The sequence below is a fragment of the Phalacrocorax carbo genome, chromosome 20 (genome assembly GCF_963921805.1).
Source record: "Phalacrocorax carbo chromosome 20, bPhaCar2.1, whole genome shotgun sequence".
NCBI lineage: Eukaryota > Metazoa > Chordata > Aves > Suliformes > Phalacrocoracidae > Phalacrocorax > Phalacrocorax carbo.
The window spans coordinates 5,191,053-5,216,507 of NC_087532.1; the positions used below are offsets into that span (position 1 = coordinate 5,191,053).

The 25,455-nt window shown below is 46.3% G+C and overlaps 3 protein-coding genes across 4 annotated transcripts in view; all 3 read left to right on the forward strand.

The window, feature by feature from the left end:
* Positions 1-6,276, forward strand: part of TMEM201 (transmembrane protein 201) — a 30,005-nt gene extending 23,729 nt beyond the window's left edge. The window contains exons 9-11 of the mRNA XM_064470369.1: positions 618-908; positions 1,409-1,540; positions 1,977-6,276. Coding sequence (XP_064326439.1) covers positions 618-908; positions 1,409-1,540; positions 1,977-2,074 — 521 coding nt within the window. The 3' untranslated portion in view covers positions 2,075-6,276. The remainder of the gene's footprint in view (positions 1-617; positions 909-1,408; positions 1,541-1,976) is intronic.
* A 1,690-nt stretch (positions 6,277-7,966) lies between these two features.
* Positions 7,967-25,455, forward strand: part of PIK3CD (phosphatidylinositol-4,5-bisphosphate 3-kinase catalytic subunit delta) — a 61,650-nt gene continuing 44,161 nt past the window's right edge. For both annotated transcript variants that reach the window (XM_064470336.1, XM_064470337.1), the window contains exon 1: positions 7,967-8,161. The gene's annotated coding sequence lies outside the window, so the exon portion shown is untranslated. The remainder of the gene's footprint in view (positions 8,162-25,455) is intronic.
* On the forward strand, positions 8,446-10,096 carry LOC135316638 (forkhead box protein E3-like). Its single transcript, XM_064470655.1, has one exon. The coding sequence runs from the start codon at positions 8,500-8,502 to the stop codon at positions 9,163-9,165; it is 666 nt and encodes a 221-aa protein (XP_064326725.1). The 5' UTR covers positions 8,446-8,499; the 3' UTR covers positions 9,166-10,096.

Below are 25,455 nucleotides of genomic sequence, written 5' to 3' on the forward strand. Positions count from 1 at the left end.
CAGCTGAGTTGAGATTGCTTTGATAGGAGACTTAAAACTGTTCCTAGGGCAGCTCTTTTGTTTCATTTTCCTTCCCCAGCCCCAGGAATTGCTAATTTGGCTGCCCTGTCTGCTCTGCCCTTTTGCTCCTGTGTCCTACAGTGACCTGTCTGTTGCCCTCCTGACCCCAAATGGATCCTTTGGCTGTTTGTCCTGCTTAAGCGTTTGTGGCTGGAAATGCAGTCACAGCCTGGGCTAATGCCATTGTGCAGACCTCCTCACATCCTGATACACTTTCCCAACAGCCTTTAAAGGACATGCCGGAACAGGTAATTTACCTGCAAAACGTTATGTGTAATGCAGGCTGTCCTGAATGGACACAACTGAGCAGAGAGAAACCTCACCCAGCTCCTGATAAACTCATCTCTAGTCTTAAGTCGCTCTTGAGTGTACCAAAGTGCAGCTGGAATTTCTCCATGTTTTGCAGTGTGGGCACGGGAATAAATAAAGAATTTTAGATATGTTGGGCATTTGCAACTCCCGTTCCTTTTTCTTGTACGAATTGTTAAAGAAAACTGTGCCTATTGTATTGGGATTATAATCTCATTATTTCCTCTTTGGGGATGTTTCCATTTCAGAGCACTTCTCCCTGCTGTCCAGTAGCTGTGCTCCCTCACGCATCCCCTCTCCAGCGCCATCGGTGGCTGGCTCTGTGACTTCCAGCTCAAGTTCCTTGCGGTACCGCCGGCCACTCATCAGCCCTGCCCGCCTGAACCTGAAAGGACGGAAGCTGCTGCTTTTCCCATCTCAGAATGAGGCTCTGCTCACCCCAGCTAGCTCAGAGGAACACACCCACTCAGACAGCAACCTCTTTGCCACCGAGTTGTCCTCCTTTCCGAAGAAGAACCTCGGCAAGTGGGGAATGCATGGTATGCTGGCAGCCTGCTGCACTCCTGGAAATGCATTTGTAGGAAGGAGGTGGCTTGCAAGCAAAGCCGTGCATCATCTAGGCCACACGATAGATGGGAAACCTTCAGGAAAAACCCAGGTGGTGATGACTGTTAGGCTACCAAAGCTCCCGTAAGAATCCACTGGCCTGGAGAGCTGCTTGTCTGCCAACACAGATGCCCTTTTCTCACTTAGTGGTGCCCCAGGGATAGTACTGTGACTGCCTTCACCTTTGTTTGGATAACTCCTTTAACCACGGGTGTAGTGATGCTGATCTGGACAGTGGATGAGACAAATATGCAGGCAACTTCCGCTGCGCAGCAGTGAAATTTGCCTTTTGTTTCCAGCTCCCATCCTGAATCCTTTCATGATTTTACCAGGCAACCATTCATTACTCACATCTAGCTTTAGCCTGGTAACTTCTGCTACTTTTGGCTTCCACTGGCACCTTCTGAATTTTCCTATCTTTTTCTCCTTGCAGATATGAGATCTGCTATGGAAGGAGGGAGTATTTGCAGTGATAATTCCATCAAAAAGGAGGATCGCTCATCACACTCATCTGCCTGTGTAGTAGACACAACTACCAAAGGGGAAGATTTGGCAGGCTGGAGAGGTAGGTGCAAGTCATGTGAGTGCTCTATGTATGTGTGAGCCTTTCTATGAGAGTAACTGAGCTCTTTCCTGTGCTCTAGTAGTGATCTGATCTTGAGATCAAATAAGAGCAGCAAAATGGATCTTCTGCCTGCTATTCTAAGACCTTAATAAGGCGATTCCTGTTCTTTGGACTGTCTGAAGAATACTGACAGTGCTAAACTGAGATAGAGGAAAGGGCTGGGGATGCAGGTGTTGAGAAGAGCAATGAGATTAAAATAGAACCAAAGAGAGCAGTGGAATCTTTCCTGACAGGGAAAGTGCTTCATCAATTTCTGCTTATGGTGAAAATGCTGGGCAAAGAGAGGGAAAGGAGCCCAACATATGTTCACTGTTATTTATCTCATCAATTCTTTAATATCTCTTTTTTTTCCTTTGTGTTGTCCTCTTCTACTAAGGTCATTTTGGTAACTCCATTCTCCGAGGTCTGCTAGCCGTGAGTCTGACTCTCAATGCTATCTTCACATCAGCCTACGTCTACCGGAGTCTGCGTTGATTTGTGCCAACACTCCCTTTCTTTCTGGTTCCACCTGCTTCTGAGGAGACAAGAAGAATTCAACCATGGCTTTGTGTCTAATGGCTGTGCCACTGGTGCATGCTGTTTTTTAAAGAACTACTGTATGCTCAACTGTCATGACAAGGAACCCAGATACCTGCTGACGTCACTTCCAGGTGGAACATATCATAGGATTGTCCCTGGAGGTGGCAGGCAGAATTCCCAGAAAGCTCCAATTCAAAGCAAGAAGCCGGGTCAAATGGCCCATGCACTTTCTTTCAAAGGAACTGACCTGAGACTCAAGCCTGAAAATGTGTAAGCTGTTTTTAGGAACCCATCCCCAGCTCTTCTTTCTGACATATTAACCTCATGCTGATGGTGCTGGTAAAATGAGGAGAATTACAACAACTGAGCTGGAGAAGAGGGATGGCTTAGTAGCTGGTGCTGGGCTTTGGCTACTGTAACAGCATTCCCAGCCTTTTTGCCCAGCAGTTCCTCTTCTCTCTTCCCTTTGGCACTCTCCTCCAAATTATCAGTGAGTTTCCTTTAGTTGCCTTAAGCTTGCCTAAGCACATGGGTGACCTTGGCTGCTCTGTCATATTCCTGCATCTGATATGTCTATGTGCTTCCACCTGGGCTGTGCCCTGAGGCCGCTTTCACCAGTTGCCATTCTGGTCGTGCTGGTTCTCAGAAACTGCTGTCTGTACATACCTCCAGCCAGCACTGTTGCTGTAGGTATGCACAGATCCCAGACAGACATCCTTTTGTTGTTTGCATTAGAAAGAGGAAGCCCGCTGCTTTATCCAGGAGGCATTAATTCTGTTACAATTAATTCTGTAATAAGCAAGGATCCCTGTGTGATTTGCACCATAGTCAAAGGGCTTCAGCTCACAACTCTGGCTGCTGGTGTTTTCACTGAAGCAGCGAGCTCTTGCTGTAAATTGCACAAATCTATTCTATTAGAAGCTACATGTGAAGCTGTCTGACTGTATATATTTACCCAGAAACGTGACGCCTCAATCTGATATTGGAATTTGCTAAGTTACCATTTAAGATATTTTTTACTTAGCTAAATGCCAAGGTGCTCTCAGTGACAAATGCCAAACCTGCTTCTGGACAATTAAACCTTCTGGATAGATACTTCTTTTCTAACCCAAAGGAATTAGCCCTAGATTTTCAAAAGCAGTTTATCATTTGGGGACCTCTGCTTTTGCATGAGTCTTCAGCATTGCTTAGAATTCAGGGACCATTTAGAGTATTGTGCTGAATACTCAAAATCATTTAGTACATCTTTGGTAAAAAAAATCTTGATGTTTATGTTTTGATTCTTAAATGCCAAGTGCAGAGAGAAGATTTAGCAATGTGTTACGGATACCTGGTGAAAAGAGCCAACTGACATTAGCTATGTATTTCCTGAAGCAGGACTGACACTATTAAGAGTTTTTCAATTGTCTCTCCCATTGGGCTCCTTTACCTCAAACTTCTTTTCTCTTTCCTCTCCCTCACCCCACTGTCTGTGCATCTTGAATTAGAGTCTTAGGCTTACTGTGTCTTTTTCCTCCCTTTCAGTTCTGCTGCTGTTCCCTCTATTGTACTCTTGGGCGTGCACAGAAACAAAGCGCATGTCTGCTGATAATTCTCTGCCCTTTACCTGAAATTCACCCCTCGCGGTGATGATCACCCTTCCTTTCACTTATTTTTTTCTTGCCTGTTCTGAGCTCCTACCACAGCCTCACTTAGCAAGTACATCGTGTGACTGACAGCCAGACTCCAATCAGCACGCTATATGACAGATTAAATGGGGCTTTGCTGCTGGTGATTCAAGCGCTGAAAAATTAAGTCACTCTTGTCCTTCCAGTTTCTTCCTGCATTGTTTTAGCAGCCCACTTCCAGCTGCTCCTCCCCATCCTCCCTTGTTAGTGAGGCCTGTTCATTGCCTACTCTGCACCTCACAGGCAGAGGACAGACCTCTGGTCACACATGCTGATCTGAGAGGCTGTGGAGGTGTCACTGCTGACTCTGCATCTTCCTCTCAGCCTCTTCAGAGTGTTGGTCAAGGGCTGCACAGCCAGCACCTCCTATACAAAGGCCCAGATCCAGGATAGAGACCCGCAGCAGAAAGATGTGCTGCAGGTTGATGATTAATTCTTTTGTAACTTGCATGAATTGTTACTCATAGCCAAACTGGACCCGTAACCTTGTTGTAAAGAGATTTTTGTCCCTTTTATAGCCTTTTGCAGGCTCACTTAAGCATGTGTATAGGCAAGATGCTAGCAGACCAACTTACAGGCTTCTATTTAGACCTCTGCTGTTTGAGTTTGATGATGTCCTGGTGCAGTGTGCGACATCCCATTGATGGATCCTTGTCCTGACTTCCAGCATACCCAGGGGCCTCCTATGCAGAGACAAACCTGCCAGAGAATACTGTGGGTTTCCTTGTCTTTATTATGCCAACAGATGTGCACTGTGACTTCACGTATGCAAACTTTCCACTTTCACCTCCCAGTCTGCACTGAGCTTTACCATCGCACTCACCTGGAGTCCAGGCTGGTCTCTGTCTCTACCAGATTGCAATACAAATTTTTCCTCCTTTCCAGCAACCAAGGAGCTGCAGCCTCTCAACACACCTCTTCTTGCCCATATTCCGGAACAGGAACACTTTAATCTGTCATTACACTTCTGAATCTGCTCACTGAAACTGTTCTCGGAAGAGTATTTGGTGACCTTGTCCAAAGCAATATAAAGACTTTGGATTTTATTGCTGAAGAGGGAAGGCAACCAACTTTTTCATTCTGGTGCTAGAACACTCTCCAGTGGTGCTTTCACGGTTGTGAAGCCTTCGCTTGACTAGTACACACGGGTGTACGTGTGCGCGCGCGCGTGTGCATGCATATGTATAAAAACATTTGGAGGGTTTCTTCATTTCAAAAGATCTGAGCCCATGTTTGTCTTCATATTGTTGGCCTTAATCTAGCTCTTAGGTACTGTGTCTGTCTTGCTGCTGTTTTCTGTATGTAGCTGGTTTGGAGGAAACAAAAGATTATCTGGTCCCCCTGTAAAAATCTTTGTGACTGATGTTGATCTTCATACAGTGTTGTTCAGGGGTGAGATTTTATTTTTCTAATATTTTTCCTACTGTAAAAACTGTTGGGGTGTGTGGAGTGGAAAAGATCTTTTCAAATGGTTCTGATAAAAATTCGAGCATTACTTAATAACAACAATTAATGATCATCCTGTGGGATATAAATGAGCTCCATTTCCAGACCTTTTCCATTACCTGCCTTCCCTTGAAAATGCCCAGGTACTTTTTCTTTGGATATGAGCTCGCTAGCCATGTTCTGAGACCTTGCAGAGACTTTTGATGATTTTGCTGTTCCAAACTAGGAAGAATATGGATTCTAGAGTCTGGTTCCAGTTCCTCAGTCTGGCTAGTTTGGCAGATGTGACAAATATTATGCACATATCTATTTGATAGGATAGAAAGAATTTGTAGAATGAGTTGCTGACTTCTGAAGTTCTGAAGATTTTTACATAAAATCTTAGACATTAAATTGGTCACTGTGGCACTGGGGTAAAAAAAACCCAAAACCTCATTGCTGTACATGTAGCCAGATTCACTGAATTTTACGCTTTCCGCTCAAGCAACAAATTTGGCCTGTGAATATTTTATTCCCACTCCCTCTTCTTGGGCAGTGGGAACACCTGTAAAACACTGCTGAACTGACTGGGTTCCGTAAAACAGGGCAGCTGGAATCAAGGACTTGTGTTGTCTGTGGATGCTGCTGTGTTTTTTTTCTTCCAAGCACCATTCCTGGAAATAACCATGGTCTTAACCTCTCTCACAGACATTTGTTAGAAAGCTAGAAAAGGCCCATTTGGCCAATACTTTTTTCTTTTTTTTAAATATACTTTACATCCAGAAATTATCATCACTGTGTCCTGTGGTGGGAGTAGGGGACAGAGTACTTTTGGATGGGTATCTAGAGAGGGCGAGGAGGACAATTTTGAGTCCTAAACCTTATTTCCTGTGAAAGAAATACTGTATGTCGTGTGTATATACTTGTTTGAGGAGCTCTAACACTGTACAGTTTAGTTAAACATGCCCCAAGGGAGGAGAAGCTGTTTCTCAGACATTTTTAGTTCAAGCTCTGTGTTTAAAGAGGAATATTTTTCTTTAAAAAATAAAAACGAATAAGTTTTCACCTTAGTGTGATTCTGTTTCTTGGGGAACTGAATATCTTGGGGGGAAAGGGAGACAGTATTTATGCTTGTGTATGTGTGTCTGGTCAAATTAACTTTGATCTCTTCACTCTTTTAAAGCTAGCAAGAACTAAGAGAAAGCACAAAGCTTTGTGAGCTTCCCCAAAGCAAGGAGAAGTTCATGACCGTGATTTGGAGATGGAAGTGGAAGAGGGAGGTACTTCGTTATGCTTTGAAGGCTTTCCATCAATGAAAAGGGAGATCACCTCCTGTCATTAACTGATGTTCTGAATTTCTGCCCGGATGCACCTGCGCCCCATAGGTACCTTGCTGTCTCAAACTCCTCTGGGATAGGGGCTGTCACTGACGTACCTGTTCCCAGAGAACCCTGACCCCAGCTGATGACCACAGGGTCGCGCGGTAACACCGGCACTAGTTCATTTCGTCTGGATTTTCAGTACTTTGGTAAGCAAGGGAGGAGGGGTGTAAGGGAGGCACTGAACGCAGGTGCTTTGGTCCTGATCCAGCCATCTTCCAAACACACATGTCAGCAAGAAAGCCATGAGGATGGGTAGGGACTGGGTACATGCAAGGGATGTTCAGTGAAGCCCCAGAATTCATCCCAAGATACGCACAGTCACAGAGTGTCAGCGTGGTCTGGTTATAGGCACACTGTATAACTGTGTTCATTGCGCACTTGTGGGATTTTTCTCCTCTGTGAGATGGGGGCTGAGAGTCTTTCTAAGATCTTGCTTTTATGTGTTATTTAATAGTCTTTATGTTTTCATTTTGTAATGTAAATTAAGAGGCAGGTGACAGAAGCTTTTAGACATAGGCTTTCTTAGCACAGGCTTCAAAGTCTCTAGTTTTCCTCCATTTATACTTTCAGGACTCATATTTTACTTTGTTAAAATGCGCTGCTAACTTGTGTTAAGACCTGGCAATGTATTCTGTCATGTCTTTAAACACCTGGGGAAGGTCTGTGTGTTGCTGTGCACAAGGGGATGCACTTCTCAGATACTTTTCCTTCCCCTCCCCTTCTTCAAGTGGTGGGGACGTGGTGTTTGGTTCTGCAACCTGTTTTAATTTTCAACAGTACCGTTCTATTTACTTTCTTTTTCACAGGGCTGGCAGAAAAAGAGCTAAGCTGTGGTCATACAGGTGAGTCTTCCTGTGCTCCATCAAAGAGCTTCCTTCTGCTGTTGGCAGATCTGTTATAACCAGTAGGGGTGTTTCATTTTTAATAATTAAAATATTTCCGCCTAGCCCAATGAAAGTTTCCTGAACAAAGACCTGTGCAGTGTTTTTAAAATGAGGCGTGACAGCATGCTTTGACCCGCCACTGTCGAGCTACTGTTGGTAGTTTTTGTAAACTGCGAACAGCCTGATAGTCATCGATGTTTTCCTTCTGTTTCTTAGCTCTGTACAACTTTTGGAAAAGAGGAGCTGATTCCTTCCAGAATAGTGAGTCACGATTTTTTCTTTAATTAAGGGTTGTAGATGGTCTGAGTTCGGTTTTTGTTTTTTTAGTTAATCAAGGGTGATCAAAGAAATTTCAAAGGAGAACGTGTGTTTTAATTAACTTACTGGCAAAGGCAGGCATGCATCGTCCCACTAGTAATTCTTTATACGGACGTATTTTGAAGCACTGGGTGAATTGTAGCGCTTGCACGAATGCGATGCCGAGAAACCCCCGATAGCTGCAGCAGGGAGCTCTGCTCCTCCGCCGTTCCGTTCCCCCTCGGTACCTGCGAGGATCAGCTCAGCAAACGCTTCCCCTCGCGGCCATGATGCTGGGGTACCGGCGGGGCGGGGGCCCTGACTGCCAGGTGCGTTTGCGTCTGGAGGTAGCGGGCGTGCAGCTCAGCGCCTCGTCGCGCCGAGACGGTAAGAATCCATGATTTCGGCTGGGTTTTACCACAGGTAACCTACAGTTCTGCGCTAAACTTTGCCGGGGACGCCCTTTAAGCTCTCAAACTGGGCTCCCCCCCCTCCCCGGCGTCGTGCCCGGGGCCGGCGGGCCCGCTCCCCTCCCTCCCCGCGGCTCCCGGCGAGGGGAGGGGGGGGTGTCCCGGCGCCGCCTTTGACCCGCTCCTCGTTATTTGGGTTTGCGAACCGAAAGCGACGTCCTGACCCGCCCGCGACCCCGAACAGTCACCGGGGGGGGCGGGGGGGGGGGAGAGAGGGTTTAGAGGGGCAGCGGCGGGGCCGGCAGCGGGGGGACCATGGGGGAAGTGGAGCCCGAGGAGCCGCGGGCGGCGGAGGGCGGCCCGGGGGCGGCGGAGGCTCTACAGAAGCCGCCCTACTCCTACGTGGCTCTGATCGCCATGGCCATCCGAGCCAGCCCGGAGCAGCGGCTGCCCCTCAGCGGGATTTACGCCTACATCGCGGGGCGCTTCCCCTACTACCGCGGCGGCCCCAAGGGCTGGCAGAACAGCGTCCGCCACAACCTCAGCCTCAACCCCTGCTTCCGCCGCCTGCCCCGCCGCGGCGGCCCCGCCGCTCCCCGCGGCGGCGAGTGGGTGCTAGACCCCGCTTTCCAGGACATGTTCCCGGGGGGCGACTACAGCCGCCGCCGCCGCCGCCCGCGCCGCGCCCCCCCGCAGCCGCCTCCACCCCCGCCGCCGCCGCCCCCCGCCGCGCCCTGGCCGCCGCCCCCCGCCTGCCCGCACGGCCCCTGCGCGGCGCTGGCCCTGCCGCTGCACCGGGGGTGCCGCTGGCCCGAATTGCCCGGCTGGGGCCCGCCCGGCTTCCCGGGGCCGCCGCAGGGGCTGCCCGCCTGGGCGCTCCCCGGGGGCGGCGGGGCCGGGGCGGCTCTGCGCCCGGCCGTGCCGGAGCACCTCGGGGCCACCTGCGAGCCGGCGGCCAGGCCGCCCTCCTCCTTTAAATGAAGCCCCCGACGGGAGCGGCGCTGCCGTGGGACGGGCGCTTTTCTGCTCGGCAGAGCTCGAGTCGGCTTCTGTGGCGGGTTTCGGGGTGCTTCTGCGTCTGGACTGGATTTCTGAGAAAGCGACTTAAAACCGCTCAGCTGTTGGGAGACGCCTGAGGGAAGATTGGGCTGAGAAGTCCCTGTTGCAGTGACTAAGATGCGCAGACCTTGCTTCTCTCCTCTGTGCTGCGAGCTGGGGTTCTGCGCTGCTGTATCGGTTTGGATTTGGGGACTGGGGGACGGGGGTTATGAGTTTGTTGTTTGAACCTTCAGGCAAGCCTGAAAGGCAGCTGCAGACCTGGAGCAAGCCAACCTTGTGTCTTCTCGAATCTGAAAGTACGTGAAAAGTCCTGTAGATGCTAGTCCTTGCAAAAGCGAAACTTGGTTTGTGCAGGGAAATTATTTTTTCAAGTGGCCTTAAACTCGTTGTGGAGCTTTTCTTTCAAGGTTTATGAAACAGCGGTATACGCAGTTTTTGTTTGTTTGGGTTTGGGGGGGGGGGGGGAACCCAACAACAAAACACAGACCCCAACGATCTTTGGAGTCGTTCTGGGAATCTTGTGGGTTTGTATTTAAAGTGAATCTCTGGGATTTTTCATAGAGCAAAGGGTGATTTTATATCGTTGCTTGTTACATATGTTTACATATGTTCATTGTTAATACGTTTCTTAGGAATGATGCTGTAATTACTATGTAAAGGTCTCTTCGCCTTTTAATTTCAGAGGGAGTACTTTATGCTTTTCCCTCGGAGTAAGGGTTTAGAGACAAAATATGCTAATAAGAGCTGTGATTTAAGTTTAAGGGAGAGGAGAGTCCAAATACTGTTACACGAAGAGCAGCGCTTGTTGTATGTTATATTTTATGACTTCTGTAATAAACAGTACTTCCTAAGAGTTGTGGTTTCAGAAAGTACTTAAACTGTTTTGATGCTTTCTTGATGATCCGTGAAAGAAGGTGCAACTTAAGTCCGGTTTTATAGTTGTTACTTTATACTTGTTTATACTTAAAAAGTGATTCTGAATGTTGACTTTAAATTCTAGCAATATGATCTAAACAATGCTGGAAATACTGTTAGATTTAGCTGGGCAACAACTACAGTTGTCCTTACGGGATGCCAGTGTATTCAAGATGCTGCAGTTTTATGATCTTTCAGGTTGCTTTTTCTTTTCTTTTGGTGTCCTTTTTCATGTAGCTCCTAATAATCTTGACCACTAAACCACTTGCTATACTTTGAACTTTACTTGAACTTTAGTTATAAAACCAGTCAGTGCCCAAGGTAGAATGCAAGTATGTAAGAATTGTTGCATTTTGAAGCTGCTGGTAAGTCTGTATGTAACTGAAACAAATTCTTCCAGGGTTTTTGTCTTAAATAATATATGGTTCTGTTCTGTTTTGGCAGAGGTTTTAAGTCCCTGCTGTGGTTTAGAGCATATGTGAATAATACATGGATGTGAAACTACAGTTGCTGAATTTAGGGTATAAGTTTGACCTCTGCACTCCTGTTAATTCCACTGTGCACAAAGCTATGGAAATGGGAGGAGTTTCTGAAAGTCTGAGTTTCTTTTTGTGTGATTCTCACAGGTCACTTTATCAGCTAAGCACCATACTCAGGTTACTAAATCTGATGATGTTTCAGCCAATAATGGTCTTTTCCGTAAAACAGACCTTTTCTTTGGAGCTTGAAAGAGTAATGATTGTTTTCTTCTAAAGGATTCCCATTTTATTCTAAAATAATGAATGGATGTGTGCATACAAAGAACAAATCAATCTGTTTTCTTGCGTAATTGTTTTGGTTCAAACAGAATTGCCTTCAGGGCATGGTATAGCTGGTGTTAGTACAAATACACCCAGTATTTCTTCTTTTGATATTTCTTCTTCCTGTTCCATTGTAGGTAACATGTAAAGAGGGCAAATGTCCACAGTCACACATTAAATTTACTGTGCACTCATGCATTAACTCACTGTTTGCCCAGGTATTAAATAATTATTTGCTCGTGCATAAACTGACTTTGCCCTCATGCACAAACCGGTTGTGTGCTTATGTCTGAACTTTTAGCTCATGTGTGGACTCATTACGCCTTCGGGCATAAACTAATTGCTTGTGTGTAAACTAATCCTGCCATTGTGCTTTCGGAGCATGGTGTGGCCAGCCTTAGTAAGATCGACCTGGACCCTGGTAGTAACTCCTTTCTACTCTGTTGTGTACATAACTTGTGAAGAGTGAAAGTGTCTGCTTTTGTGTGTCTGTGTGCCTGCACTTTCATACGTGGATCTCCAGAGCTAGAAGTGGAAGGGAATCGAGTCTTGGAGGACGCTTGCTCAGGGGTTTCTCTATGGCTGTAGCTGTAGGGCCACTGGGACGGGCACCCTCCCTCTCTGGCTCCGTCACACCCCATCCTCACAAAGAAGGGGATTTTCTGATGTTCTCTTTCCCAGGTAAAGGTCCAGTGCATGGGGTCTCCTTGGAAATGCCTCGGTGGGCCGTGGCCCTGTTGCAGGCAAGAGAGTCTTGACTCGGGGAACTTTAACATCATTGAATGTATTGCCAGTTAGTATAACTTCTCGTCACTGGTTTAGGTACTGTGAACAAAAAAACATAAACAATCATACACTTAGGGAAATACCTGCCTTTCCCAGGCTCAGTTTAAGCCAAACACCTGTACTTCTCCTTTCTAGTCTCAACTTCCCAGGTTTTTGCCAAGAGTTGGGCTCAATCCATCCCAATTCCTTTGAGGAGGTGACAAGTGGTGCAGGAGGTTGGTTATGTGTGTAAGGATTTCTGTATGCTGCTCCTGGTGCTTTTTACTGGTTTTCTGTCACCTGTGGGCCGCAGGCTCTCAGCAGGGTCTCTCAGTCACTAAGTCATCTTAATTGGGCTAATTGTGCCCTTCTGCGCAAATGCAGTAAAGGCTGCGATTCATGCCCAGGGCAAGCTGCAAAGCCGGGGCCCAAGAGAGGGCTTTTTGAGAAGGCTTCTCTGTTTTTTTTTAATGTGGAATACTTGCAGAGGGGCAACAGCTGCTCCAGTTTCTGAAGGGCCAGTTAAGGATTTTTCTCAGGTAACATCGTGTTACCCAGAAGTCCAGGGTCAGCTGGGGGGTGTGGTGCCCTCCCCTCAGCCTGCCCAGACACCTGGGAACACACACAGCTGCATCTTGTCTGTGCTAATGAGAGCCAGAACCTTCTCTGCAGGCGCTGCTGGACTCAGTGAGCTGTGGTGGGGCCAAGAGGTCTGACCTGCACCAGCCTGAGCCCATGGGTCTGTGCTGTCTCTTGGTTTCTGCAAGGTGCGTACCTCCGCGTGGAAACCAGACTTGAACCAGGGATTGCTTTTGGAGCAGAGCTGCCTGCGACCCCAGCAGGTTTCTGGCAGGGGATGGACTGGGGTAAGCGACTGCAAGTTCTTCTTTGCGTAGCAGCCTACTTTGTGACTTGGCACCCTCACACTGGGTCGCATGAGGGGAGCTCTCTGCCTTCCCTGTTGTGGGTCCTGTCTTGTGTGTAGTCCCACCAAATGCATAGGTAGGGGTATTTTTATCTGCCTTTAAGTGAAGATCGCTTCTGCCCCCGTTATTTCCATTGAAAACAAGAGATTATAAGGATTGTATATAGTTAATTTTACAGGCCGAAGACAGCAGTCCAGGTGGTATTCTGAGAGTCTGTGTGCCCATAGCTCATGAGGCACTTGGCAGCGGTGCCTTTGCATGGGTTCAGAGGGAGGTATTTGTTGCCAGTTTTTACAAAGTGCGTGTTGCGGTAGCAGCTACAGGTTTCAGGCCTGGGCCAGGACCCAGCTGAGATAGGCAGAACAAAAAGATGGTTTCTATTTACAGCTATTCAGGCACTTTACTGCACATGTTGCCCAGCTCATGTAATCTTGCATGTAGCAAGAAATAAGCATCTCATTCTCGAAAGTGGACTTAATTGTGTTTTTCTGGCTTTTTTTTTTTGGTTGTTGTTATTTCCTGTTTTAACTTTCAGATGACTGTGACTGTAGTGTGTGAGGCATCCATTCTCACAGAACAAATGATGAGCACAGTGGAAATTGTTAGCTACATCTGGTCCAAGGTTTTCAAAACTAGAGGTTTTGGGTCCTGGACACATGATACCCTCAAGATTTCCGAATAGCAAGCATTCAGAAGTGCTTGTTTGGAATTCTTCAGTTGCACTTAAATTTGGGAACAGGTATTTATAGTTAATCCTGTCTTTGCTGTCTTTGGCATGTTTGAAATCCTGCAAAGACTGTCTTATCCTTCATCTTTGTGTGTGATTCTCTGAGTAAATGAGTGATCTTCCCAATTAACTTTGGATTTTCAAGGGGTTGGGGGAGGGGCATGTTCTTGGTGTTTGGGGATGGGTTTTTTGGTTTGTTGTTGGTTTGAGGTTTTTAAGTCTTTCAGGATTTCCTGAAGCAGTTCTAGTTTTTATCTTTTCTGGATGTATTTGATTATAACTGTAGTTTACTACAGACTTCTGTGTATTAGTCTTCACAGCTACAGCATTCAGGCCTCTGGCATTTCTATCCAAAAAATGTTTAGCATCTGGAAGAGGAAAATATGGTCAGTACATAAGCCTTTGTTTTATTCAACAGCTGCAATAGGCACTCTGGAAGTGACATTTCAAGCTTTATGTAATTACAAATACATCGTAAGAGCTCTGTTTATATGTTAGGTTTCTGAAGAACAAGAAGTAGATATGGATGGGGCTAAATCCTGAAAGATAATACTGTGTGTTAGAAACTGGACTTCCAAGTCCTAAGATAAATTTTCTTTCCTGATCTTTGAGCACCACTTGTTGTTGAAAAGACAGATCGTTTAGGATTAAGTGTCAAAGGTGTGAAGGGGTAGTGGCAGTACTACAGTAAAGACTATCCCTGTCCAACACCTGGTGTATACATTTCCCTACTACTCGTGTGAATGTATGTGGCTACGTATATATGCTAGTTGCTTCTGCAAAATTAACAGAGAAATAAATGTTAATTAAACTATTCCTTTCATCAGGGTAGAACTACTATAAGCTTTATTGTAACTGTGAGGCTCTGCTTGCACAGTAGCTGTGTGGTGGATCATAAGGCAGGCAAAAAGAAATTCAGTAGTATGCTAATGCCTGTGTGCAATGGATAAAATGTTGTATGTGATGCATGAAATGCTGAATGTCTTGTAGGCAGTAGAGGCTGTGAAACAGAATACAATATATCAGGCAAAGCACAAGACAGTAGTCTTGAGTATCCAGTTAAATCCTATTTTAAGATGTGCCTTGTGAATAAATGGGTGCAGGAGATCTGTGCATCAAGAAATCCTAATAATATTGCTAAATTATACAAGGTGATTACAGATGCAGGAACTTTACCTTGGTTCAGCTCTTTTAAAAAATACACAGGTGTATGATGCTTTTGGGGACACACGGAAGAGTTAAGAGCTTTGTCTTCTGTCTCCAGTGGGTTCATGTGTCACATTGATCCTTTGTTACTTTTAGCAGCCTGTTTAAGTTGGTACGAGAGATTTATTTGCCAGCACTGTATTGGTTCCACAGCTTTTCCATTTGTGATTGCCGCTAGGTGGTGCGTTGGTGCCAGCACACCAGTGTTAGGGATCCTTATTAGTGGGGCTGAAGTGGGTCTTCAGTTAAAAACCTCAGCACATCCATCCCCTCTGGAAAATGAAACAATAAATACATGTTGGAGCAATGTCAAAAGGACATTCTAAAAGGCTGCAAATGGAGATGGGAATATGAGTTCAACGACTGTTTTCACCTGAAGTAGTTTCTCTTACCCCCTTCCAGCAGCACCCCCCATCATGTTGGGCTTGATTAATTTTTCTTAAGGTGATGGGGCCTATGGGCAGGTGCAATCAGATGTAGGTGGAATTTATTGTATTCCTTGTAAGAATAGTAGGGATGCACATGGCAGAACTGTCTGCGGTCCAGGATTGGAATTGCAGACCACATCGTAAGGGGCCTTGCTCTTTCTCCTCTCATGCTCCTTTTTGCACCTGCTTTTTTTGAGCAGGTTTGAATAATGAGCCACATTCCCAGTAGCAAATAGTTAGGTCTCTTACGTGGATGTCTTGAAGTGAATGCCACAGAAGAGTTAATCATCTCTTCTAGGTGTCTGCCTTCTCCAGAGGCTCCTTCGATTGTCAGCAGAGATGGTGTCTTCCAAAGAATGATTCAGAGCATGTAGATGAAGGCCCTGCTCTGAATCGCTGCCTGTAGGAGCATCTCTCTTTATCAGTTATTTAAAAAGACAAAACTGAGGTCCTGGGAAGACTAGCTGGCTACCTCTGCCAACAAAGGGGGGTGCTGGGAATCCCCCTCGGTGTCATTCAGGTGCTCTCACCGCCTCCCCCCTGCCTTACTTCTGTGTCTGGAACAGAAGACTTCAGTGTTAGCTGCATTTAAACCAGGGGGATTGTTCACGGGTTGCATGGCTTTTTTTAGCTGCTGTGGGTTACTGGGGGATCTCCTATGTTTTGTGTCCCTCTAACAGCAGAGGGTCTTGTTGGTAAGCCTCTTTCTCTTGGGTTTGCTACTGCATTTAGAAAATGACCTCTGCTTATTTTTCTTCAAGTTATAGCCTTCAGTCAACATTCTTATAGGTTTTATAAACAAATCACAGCACGCATATCTATTTGCAAGCAGTATAGAGGCTTTGAAAATAACTAATAGTGCATTCCCCTTTCCCACCAGCAGATATCAGACTATTTAATTCTTTTCCATTGTGTTGCCTCACATCTCTCTTCACTCCTTCCCCTTTTAGTTTTAGCAATTAAACTGGTTTTATGTGTTATTAACAGTAGAAAAGAAGGGCAATTTGCCTGTGCACTGTGCTGAATTAGTACAGTTGTGAAAGAACTCTGACAAAACCCAATGTAGGGAGATGGCTGCTGATATCTTAATGTGTTATGGCCTATAACTGATCCTGAGCTGTCACTCGCTATGAGATGTGCTAGGTCATTTGTGGCTTCATGTTGTGAACTGTTACCTGCCATGGCTCGGGTTGTGCGCTTATCCCACCTGCATTCACTTTAAATTTTGAGCATTGGTCTCTAGAAGCACGAGGCAAGCTGGGGATTGTGTTTATCTTTTTCCCTTGCTTTCATCGTCACCAGGATTCCTGTGGCGCTGCTTCTTTTCCTTTGTTTTATCCAGTTAGTTGGTTGACATAAAACCAGATGTGGTTACATGCAGAGATAAAGTTGGAAATACTTTACATGAAATGGAAGCCAGGGTGTTTGCTTGTTTGTCAGGGGTTTGCTTGGCCTTTCTGTCCCCTGCTAGTGTTTTTGCCCCTAACTGTTGTTTCCTCTTGTCCGCCCTTTTAATCTCTCAGCCTTATGTAGAAGGCTTGAAAAGCTAAAGCTGTGAGCAATGAAGACTCTTGCAAAACAGTAACCTTTCTGTCAGAAGTTGCCAGCAGAGGGTGAGTTGGGAGAGCTGTGAATGCTGAGAGCTGTAGAGAACCTGATCCACTGTCTCTCCAATAGACTCAGAATCCATATGCCTAAAACAGGTTATATATAGGCATAGAAATGATACTAAGAGCTGTTCGGATGCAGCAGGTCATAGATAAAGTTGAAATAGTCTGTAAATGGCCCTCAGTAGATATTTCAAGCTGCAAATCTGAACTCTTGGAGATAAGGGGATTACATAGTTCTCCTTGGAGTTCAGAGCGTAAAATAGATGCAGAGCTGCCTGTGGAGTAGTGTCTGTTTTGACCTGTTCCTTTAACTCCTTGGCCCTGGGACCTTCAGAGCAAGAATTAGTCGCGTGTTACCTCCCAAAGCTAGCCGAGCTTTAGGACTTTTCCTGTGCACAAGGGACAAGAATACCCTGTCCAAGCTACAGAGAGAGCAGTGCTTTAAAAAGCAAGCAAATAGTTGTGAGTGGCCTACCGCAGAGGCTGCGAAAGGGATAAATGGGCAACAATTCAGTCTTTCGTCTCCCTTCAAAAATCCCTTTGGCCTACAAGAGCTGCAGCAAAATTTCTTTAACTTCTTGAATCTGGTCTGCCCAAAGTAGTGGCTGACAGTGGTGGTGAAAGGCCAACTGCCTTAGCGAGGGATAAGCAACACAGGAGGAGAGAAGGGGAGGTGAGGAGCGATCCCAATTCCCAGTGAAAGCGAGAGCAACAAGGGAGCTCTGAGAGGGGAATGTATGGGAAATGATGCTTCATGGATTGTCTGGAGGGAGGTAAGGTACAGCTCCTGTTTCCCCAGGTGCTCTGGGTGTGCTGAATCCTCTCCAGTCTGTTCTCCCCTCCCCAAAGTCCCTTGGTCACTATTCTCTGTACTGGAGGGCAGTTGCTGGTTGCAGTCATTTTGGCATCTCTCTGAGCATGGCAGGGAGGCTGCAGAGCCCCACATAGATCTACTTGCCTTGCTCTTGCAGCATTTCCAGAACCTGGCTGCAAGAGGCAGGGCTGCTGCATGGTCAGAGGTCACTCCCAGCCATCCCCATCAGCACAACCCCCTAAAGAGGGTGCGATAATGGGAGCTCTTTGCACGCAGTCCCGCCTTTTCCACTACACTGGAGTGGACGGAGTGTGCTGGGGCTCGAGTTGATAGCGAAGTGTAGCAGGCACTCCAGGAATCTCTGATACCTGTGGGTTTAGTCTGTCTCTCTTAACATCAACTACACTCCCACTTCTTCCCCTCCCTGCCCCCAAGACCAGCAGAGTCTAGTGAGACACATTTCCCTTCGTGCTGCTGGATTTCCCCTCCCTTGGTGGCTCTCTAGCCATGCAACTCCGTAACCAGTTTCCCGCAAGTACAGCGTTTCTCACTGAGAACGTGGCCTGTGGTAAGGGGGTGGGAAGGGAAGAGGGGGTGGGGTGCGTGTTGGGGGAGCTGTTGCTGCTGCAGTTTCATGCCTCAATCTGTATTCTCTCTCTTCTCTGCATAGCTTCCTGTTTTTTCACACCACTGCTCTTTGAAACAACAAGCTGCAAGCAGCAAGGAGGATAGGGGGTGGAGGTTAGTAGGCTGGAAGAAGCCTCTGGCGACACTTGCAAAAGGTCTGGGTGCAGGCTCTGGAAAAGGCACTGTGTGCTTATGTATTTCTCCGGGTGTGATCCTGTCATGGTGTACCACAGAAGTGGCTCTCTGAGGAGGTGGTGCTGTGCTATGCATGTGCTCCTTAGAAATGCATCGCTCAGTGCTGCGTGATTGCACCAGAGCTCTCCGTTAATTTTCCTCTTTGACAGTTGTCTTCCTCGGCTGTTCTTGAATGGACAAAACTAGAATTTGTCCTGTACTTGGGCATCTTGCGGTAATTAGTCAGATGTAGTCAGTGTCAGAATAATATCGGGAGGCAAACCACCAGTACCGATTCCTGCAGAATTTGGGATTTTATGCTTTAAAAAAAAGAAAAACACCAAAAAGCCAAACCCGTGCGGTCCATGTTTGCTTAGAATATGAAATGAGCAGGCATCTAATTTGAAGTGCAAGTTATGAGTTGCCCTACCTTTCCGTGACGTCAGGCCGCTGGCTGGACGACAGCAAACTGCTCAGAGAAGTCATTCCCAAACACTGAGCCAGGCAGCCTTTGCTAATGGTTTGCAAAGAACTGAAAATTCTTAAGAGCTGTGGCTTCTGTTTTTCAGATGCCTGATAGCGTTCATAGAAAACAAAGAAGTCGCATTAGGAACTGTTGTCAGTGTAATTCCCGTATTTACTGCTATGTTTTCTCCCCTCTGTTTTGAGAGGGAGAAATGGTCTGTTTGATCATCAGTAAAAGGCCAAACGGGAAGAAAGCTATTTTTACGGTATCATTGGGATGAGGGAGCTGTACCAGGAGGTGTCCTGCTTGAGTCAAACCTATAGCAGAGTCCTCTCCTGAACAGCGCTTGTTAACAGTGTTGTTTGAAAACATTTTTTCCAGCCTCCCACAGACTTAATATAAGTGAATATCTACTCACTCTAGTTAAATCCATAATTTGCTTTCAGTAGATGAGTAACTTGTAGGGTTGAGGGAGCTGCTCTACCACAGAGGACCAGTATCGTGTTCACTGTAGTATCTGATCTGTGCTCGTGTTCAATGCCACGCGCTTCAGGGCAATGATTGTTGCCGAACGGGAGATTTTTTAATCTGAAATCACAGTGTTCTTGCCTGTCAGCCAGTGAGTCAAGAGATAAATTCTCTAGAAGGAAAAATTTTTGAGGAATTGGGCTAGGTGGCTGCGGATAACTTCGGTTCAAGGCGTGACACAAACGGGTGTTTCCACGATGCTGTTTTTATTGGCGACATCAGACCCTTGGTTCGCTAACATGTTGCTAAGTGACTTCAAAAGCTGCTCTGTGGATAACAGTTGCAGAGTCCAGAGAAAGGTAAACAGAGGATTAGGTTGGAAAGTCTTGTTCTGGCAGCGGTTCCTCTCCGCAGGAGGTGGATGGGCAGCCAACGGAGCACAGCTGCTCGCAGAGTTCCTTGCTTGCCAGGCAGTACCGTAGGAGGATGAAAAATGGGAAAGATTGCACCAATTATTGAGCCTTGTAACAATAATTAGCAAGACAACAGCAGGCAAATGGGCAGGAGGAAGGTGAAAAACAGCTGCCAAAGCGTGGAAAGATAGGAGTTCACTGGAGATGGAAAGGAAGGGGATGTGGGTATGGTGCCCCTTTAATCAGCGGCTCGGGAGAGAGATGAAAAATTAATGTATGAGCTTTGCATGCACAGTAGAGCTGGGCAAGGAGGGAGAGGACATCTCCTCATTTAAGTTGCCCACTCTTGGCTTCTACCAAAGGCTTCTGCAAATTAAATGCTGTTTTCGTGGCTTTTCAACAGATGTTACCAGTGGTACCAGATGTGGCCAGTGATATAAGGAGCGGCAAGAACAGCTTGTGCAAATGTTTGCTGAGAAAAATTGCCTGGCTTTTCCATGTATGAATTGGTACCAGGGCTGTAAAGGAACAGGTCAGAATGCTGGTTAGTCCAGGTTCCCAAATGACAGGAACAGGCTTCTATTAGGCTTCAGTTTTCTCCTTCTCTTTACAGTTGCCTCCAGAGCCACCAGCAAGCATATGAATGACTCTTGCACTGTAACGCTGTGGTCTCTGATTTGTCCGCAGAGCTGTCTACTGTGAGAGAAGGATGTAGTAAATAAGATTTAAAAGTGAGTGGGTGCTGAATGTAACTTTGTCACTGGTGAACAGGCATCACCGTGAAATCATGTCTTCCAGATTAATTCCTAGGGTCGTTGTCCTCCTGGATTTCTCACAACACATCTTCCAGGGACCTCTGTCTAGATAGTAGCAGATGCTCTCTCCTCCCGGAGAGCTGCATCTGAACGGTCTCTCACCTGACTCTCTGCAATTTCTTGCAGAGATCTTTTTCTATATTACCTAAGCAGATTTTTTTTGTTGTAAACCTGTGTGATGTGCACAGATAGCATAAAAGCTGCCATTGTCTTGTACATTAAAGAAAAAACCAGCCTGTCATTTGGCAGCTCCCAGTCCTCTCAGCAGAACATTGCTCTTCACTTAAGGCAACCAGTTAAAGAGGGGAGGAAAGCACTGCAGGGATAAACCCCACTACATCCAGATGCCTTCTGAGTGTTTGCAATATGTAGAACTGCTGATGTGCTCCTCTCCTTCAGGGAGAGTCAACTACACATACGTAGTAGTGGGTGATACAGTCACCCGTGATAAGATCTAACAGATATCTTTATTGAAGTAAATAAACAAGTATGAGCATAAACTTAATGGCTGTCTTTACTAGAGCTCAGTTGCCTCTCTGTAATGGAAAGTTTCAGGGAAACTTTGGGGGAATTTGTACACATGCAATCAGAGCTGCTGACTCCTCATTCAGAGAGGAGAAAAACATTGTTTTCAGAATCAGTTATGCTGCCTTTTTTTATGGCCGCTTCCTCTATTTTTTGCAACATAAGAGAAGCAGTGTGACTGATTTTAATTTTCTGCTATAAGGCTGATCCCAAGGGAGTAAGTGGGGAGTACTGCTGGACAATTCAGTCACTGTCGTCTTCTGATTCTGCCAGCATGGAGGAAGACTGCTTTCCTCTGGACCCAGATGATGGGAGCACTGTTTACTGGGCTCATTCAGTCTTTACTAATTCACATGTGGGCAGAACTGCCAGGACACGTGTTTACCCGTGCCACCTTGTAGCTACAAAGGTCTCCAAAGTGCAGCCAAGGTAGCAGGCACAACTGTCCCTTGATGAGCTGCAAACACTGACCATCTAGAACGTGATAAAAAATTAATCAAGGTTTGACCGTCCCAGGGCTAGGCGTTTTGCTATCTCTGAAGTGCCTGAAGGGGAAGACTGCTCTCTGAGCTCTTTCCTGCGCAAGTCTGTGAGATGTCCTCATCTTTACTTTTTTCACAACACAGCAGGATTTCACATGCTGTGTTTTGTAAATTGAGTAGACCTTCAGCTGCCTTCCCTCCTTTAGTCAGCTGGACCCCATAAAAGAGGCTTAGGAAGAGGAGTATGGGAAAATGCTGTGATGCCCTGGATTGAACAATTCCCAGTGCCAAGTAATCTGTTATCGCCAAATGTGCTGGGGGTGTCCGTTATCGGAGATAAGGGGAGACAAAGGGTCAGTAAGGACAGGAGCCATGAGGGACAAGAGCTCAGCCGTTCTGGTAAATGAGATCAGACGCGTGTACTTGTGCATCTCTCCTCTTGGCAAAATACATTCCCAACCTCTGTGGACTTTTGCTGGTTCCGATTCAGCAGTGAAAAAAGAAAAAGAACAGGTGTGGGTTTTGAGGGGTTGGTTGGTTTGGTTTTTGTCACTTGCTAACCCGAGGGAGCTACTCCAGTCTTAAAGTTTGCTATGCAGATATTTATGTGACCACAGGGAAAAGACTGTCTGGTGTTTCAGGAGCAGAAAGTAGTGCTAACCTCCTGCATGTGACCTCCCAACACAGGGAATGCACAGGAGAGTGCACGGGAGTAAACAGCAGCAATCAATGAAGCATTGAAAGGAAGAGAAGAATGGTAAATAAATAATGTGCATGGGGCAACAGTCAGGGCATGACCTGTTAGCACTGAATGGTCTGTAAGTGGGTGCTGTGGCTCGGGTTGTAATGGCATGACATTAAAAGCCCATATGGCATCATCAGGAGCTCGGTGTTTTGAGAGGGCATTCATCTGGCTCCAGGGTGGGAGCTAGTAAAAAAGACAAGTGTGACAGGCTGGGAAACAGTGCAGAAAGAGAAATGCTTCTGTAAAAAGAGAAGTCTGGGGAGGAGGAAGGGTATATTTTTAGTGTCAAACGGCTTGTGAATTTCTTTTGCTTTTGCCACAGAAGGAATCACGTGTGTAGTAGATAGATATATTTTTGTTGGGGGCTTTTGGGGGTGGGAAGGAAATGCCTTTAAAGGCCCCTTTTCTTTGCAAACTTGTCTTTAGAGAGTTGAGTGAGCGTTTTGGCTCCCCAGAGTGTCCCAAAGGAACCTGACGGATGAGCAGGTGGGTGGTGTGTGGTCAGCACAGAAGCAGGCAGGAAATGCTGCCATTAGGGGTTCACTGGGGTGTTGGGCCATACGTCTGCAGCAGGCTTGTTAACCTGTCAGGCATCTGACTGGTGAGCCACGCATGTAGCAAGCAGATAACCACAACAAGAGGCATCGTCAGTCATGTTTTACTTTCGCCGTCACTCTTCTCCAGCCTGCGTAGCCCGGGACAGTTGCTGATACAGTTTGCTGTTTTGCAAGCCCCATGCATCTGTGCTGTAGGGACAATGCTGGGATTGCCCAGCGCGCAAAGCATGGCAGGCGTCGTGCTACAGGCAGTTCGGTGCCCATAAACTCTTTGGACAGTGTTGAAGCCAGTGAAACATCTAGCTCAAGACCTGGCACTTCTGACCTCTCAGAGGAAAACAAGCAAAGTTTCTTGCTGTTTCCCTATCATACCATGAGAGCGCTGTTCTTTGGCTGAGAATATAGCAGTTTTAAATGGGATGGTAAAGAGAGACTCTTTGTTGACACTAACATAAATTGAGTAGTTCTCTCTTCTGGTGCCTTGTTTCTTGTTGCTAGTTCTTTCAAAACTTTTCCTTCTAGAAGTAGGATTTTTATGGTCAGGTCATTGGAAACCCTCTTGTGGTATTCTAGCAAATGGCTGTATTTGGTCTATGTTTTCAAGTGGTTTCCGTGTTTCTTGGTATCTCTGATGGGAACTCCGGATCACTTCGTTCTCCAAGTCACGCAAAGCAGCGTGGCTTGGCGCGTGCTTTGGCAACAGTACCATGCTGTACGTCGTGGCACATACCGATGAAGCTGGTGCTTTATGGAGAGAGGCTGCACAGATTTCACTAAGCTTTTTCCATTAAATTTCGAAGCCTAATCCTGAAAACCTTGCCTTCCCAAAGTTGTGCATGAACTCAGTGGCACAATCCACCTCCTTTTTCACATTGGTTTGCCCCTGGTTTCTTCCTGCAGGCATCCCAGCATCATGCCTGGGAGCTCTGCTAACTATGTGTCTGTTACTGCCCTCTCCTTATGCCTGTCGTTTTCCCATTTTATCCAGGAGACTTTGCTCTGTGTCTTTCTACCCATGGCCTTTTGAAAAAGAGCAAATTGAAAATCTGGCTCCTTACTGTAGATAATTTATACCACTCACTGAAAACACTAAACAGAAAGTGGGTAGGAGGAAGGAAATGAGAGGTTGAGGTTTTTCCTGTTGCAGGTAACAAGGAAATAAAATAGGAAACTTGGTGCAAAGTTGTCATCTCGCTGAGCCCCCACCGGCACTACAGGTGCTTTATGGCTGCTTTTGTTTGATTTATTCCTCTTGGTGTCAGGGGAAAGCTGGACTTAATATCTTTGTGGTGGTGCACAACAGGCTTACAGCAGAGGCAGTTTAGAGAAGGAACTCCCAGGCAGTCTGGATAAGACTGAAATTCCTGTTTAAAAGCGATGGGGGGTGAGTTGCTGTGTGCTTGTCATACCAACACAGACGCTGGCTGTTGAGGATCTAGTGGAAATAAAAGTTGTACCAAATTCAGCCTAAGATCTTTACGATTCTCCAACCAAGTGACTGAGCAGCTGTATGTGCAAAGGCATGTAAGCTGGGGTAATTTGTGTTATACCTCTGTCCTGCTGATAAAATGGAAAAATCGCTGAGGTTGATGCCTCATTACTCAGGGCTGTAAAATGTACAAATACAAAGATAGACAGCAAACTCTTTTGGTAAGCAATTAAGACTGTTTGCACATGGAAACCGCCATCATTCAATTGATTTAGTAGTTCAATTTGAATATTCAGTGTTGTTTATCAATATGGACAATTTTGTTATCTGTTTAGGAGTAGATGACTTTTAATGTGCTAAACTCAGCTAAAGCACCAGTTAAGTGAGACTCCTCCCTCCTTTAATTTTCAAATATTTGAGTATTTTCCTTGAAATAAGCCTTGACAAATGAGCAGCATGGTCTTCCTGGAAATGTGAAGAAGATTTAAAAGGAATAAATAAATCAGTCTGTTTCACTTTTTTCATGGGTGGTGAGGGAAGATGAGCTACCAGGAACGCAGTGCTTTGAAAGGCAGCCATTGGGACGAGGACCTGGACAACTTATTCTCAGAAAGAAGTATCATGTCTTGTATGTGCAAAACCCAGTCTGCAAATCATAATGCCATGCAGTTTTCATAGAAGCATGTGCCTTCTATTTTCTTCTCATGTCCCAGAGAAAAGCAGCAAATGCTGCAACAATAGATGATAAAAATTCCAGATGACCCAAAAGGCTGTGGTACAAGATACATGTGGGAGTGAGCTGGAGGGTTTGTCACTACCTTAGGTGCGATGCCTGTCTTAAATGCACCTCTGTGTCTTGCTTTGCTGTTTTTTTCACATAGGTCATCTCTTATTTTGTCCGTGCATGTAATGCATCGTGTGTGCTCGTAGGCAGGGCCGCTCCACCCAGCGCAGCAGCGCGAGGCTGCCTGTTGTCTGCCGTAGGGAGCGTCTTGTTGATCGGGGCGAGAGGGTGCATGCGGGGGGTGATGCCAGTCCTAAGCATCCTAATGGGAAGAAGGCTTATTCCTAGGGGTGTTAGGGAAGGCCGTAACCACGCCCAGCTGGACTTGCAGAACACCTAGGCTTTACTGGAGATGTCCGTTCCTACCCTTGTATTAAAACATAGCAGGCTACTGGATGCCAGCTTAGCGCTGAGCTGCTTTTTCCCACCAGACCCTGTGCCAGGGGACCCATCCCAAAAGCTGGCTGAAATTATACCTTGGGCCATGACTTACTGCTGATTTCTGTACCGGGGCAGATGGTTTTGGTTTTGGGCTG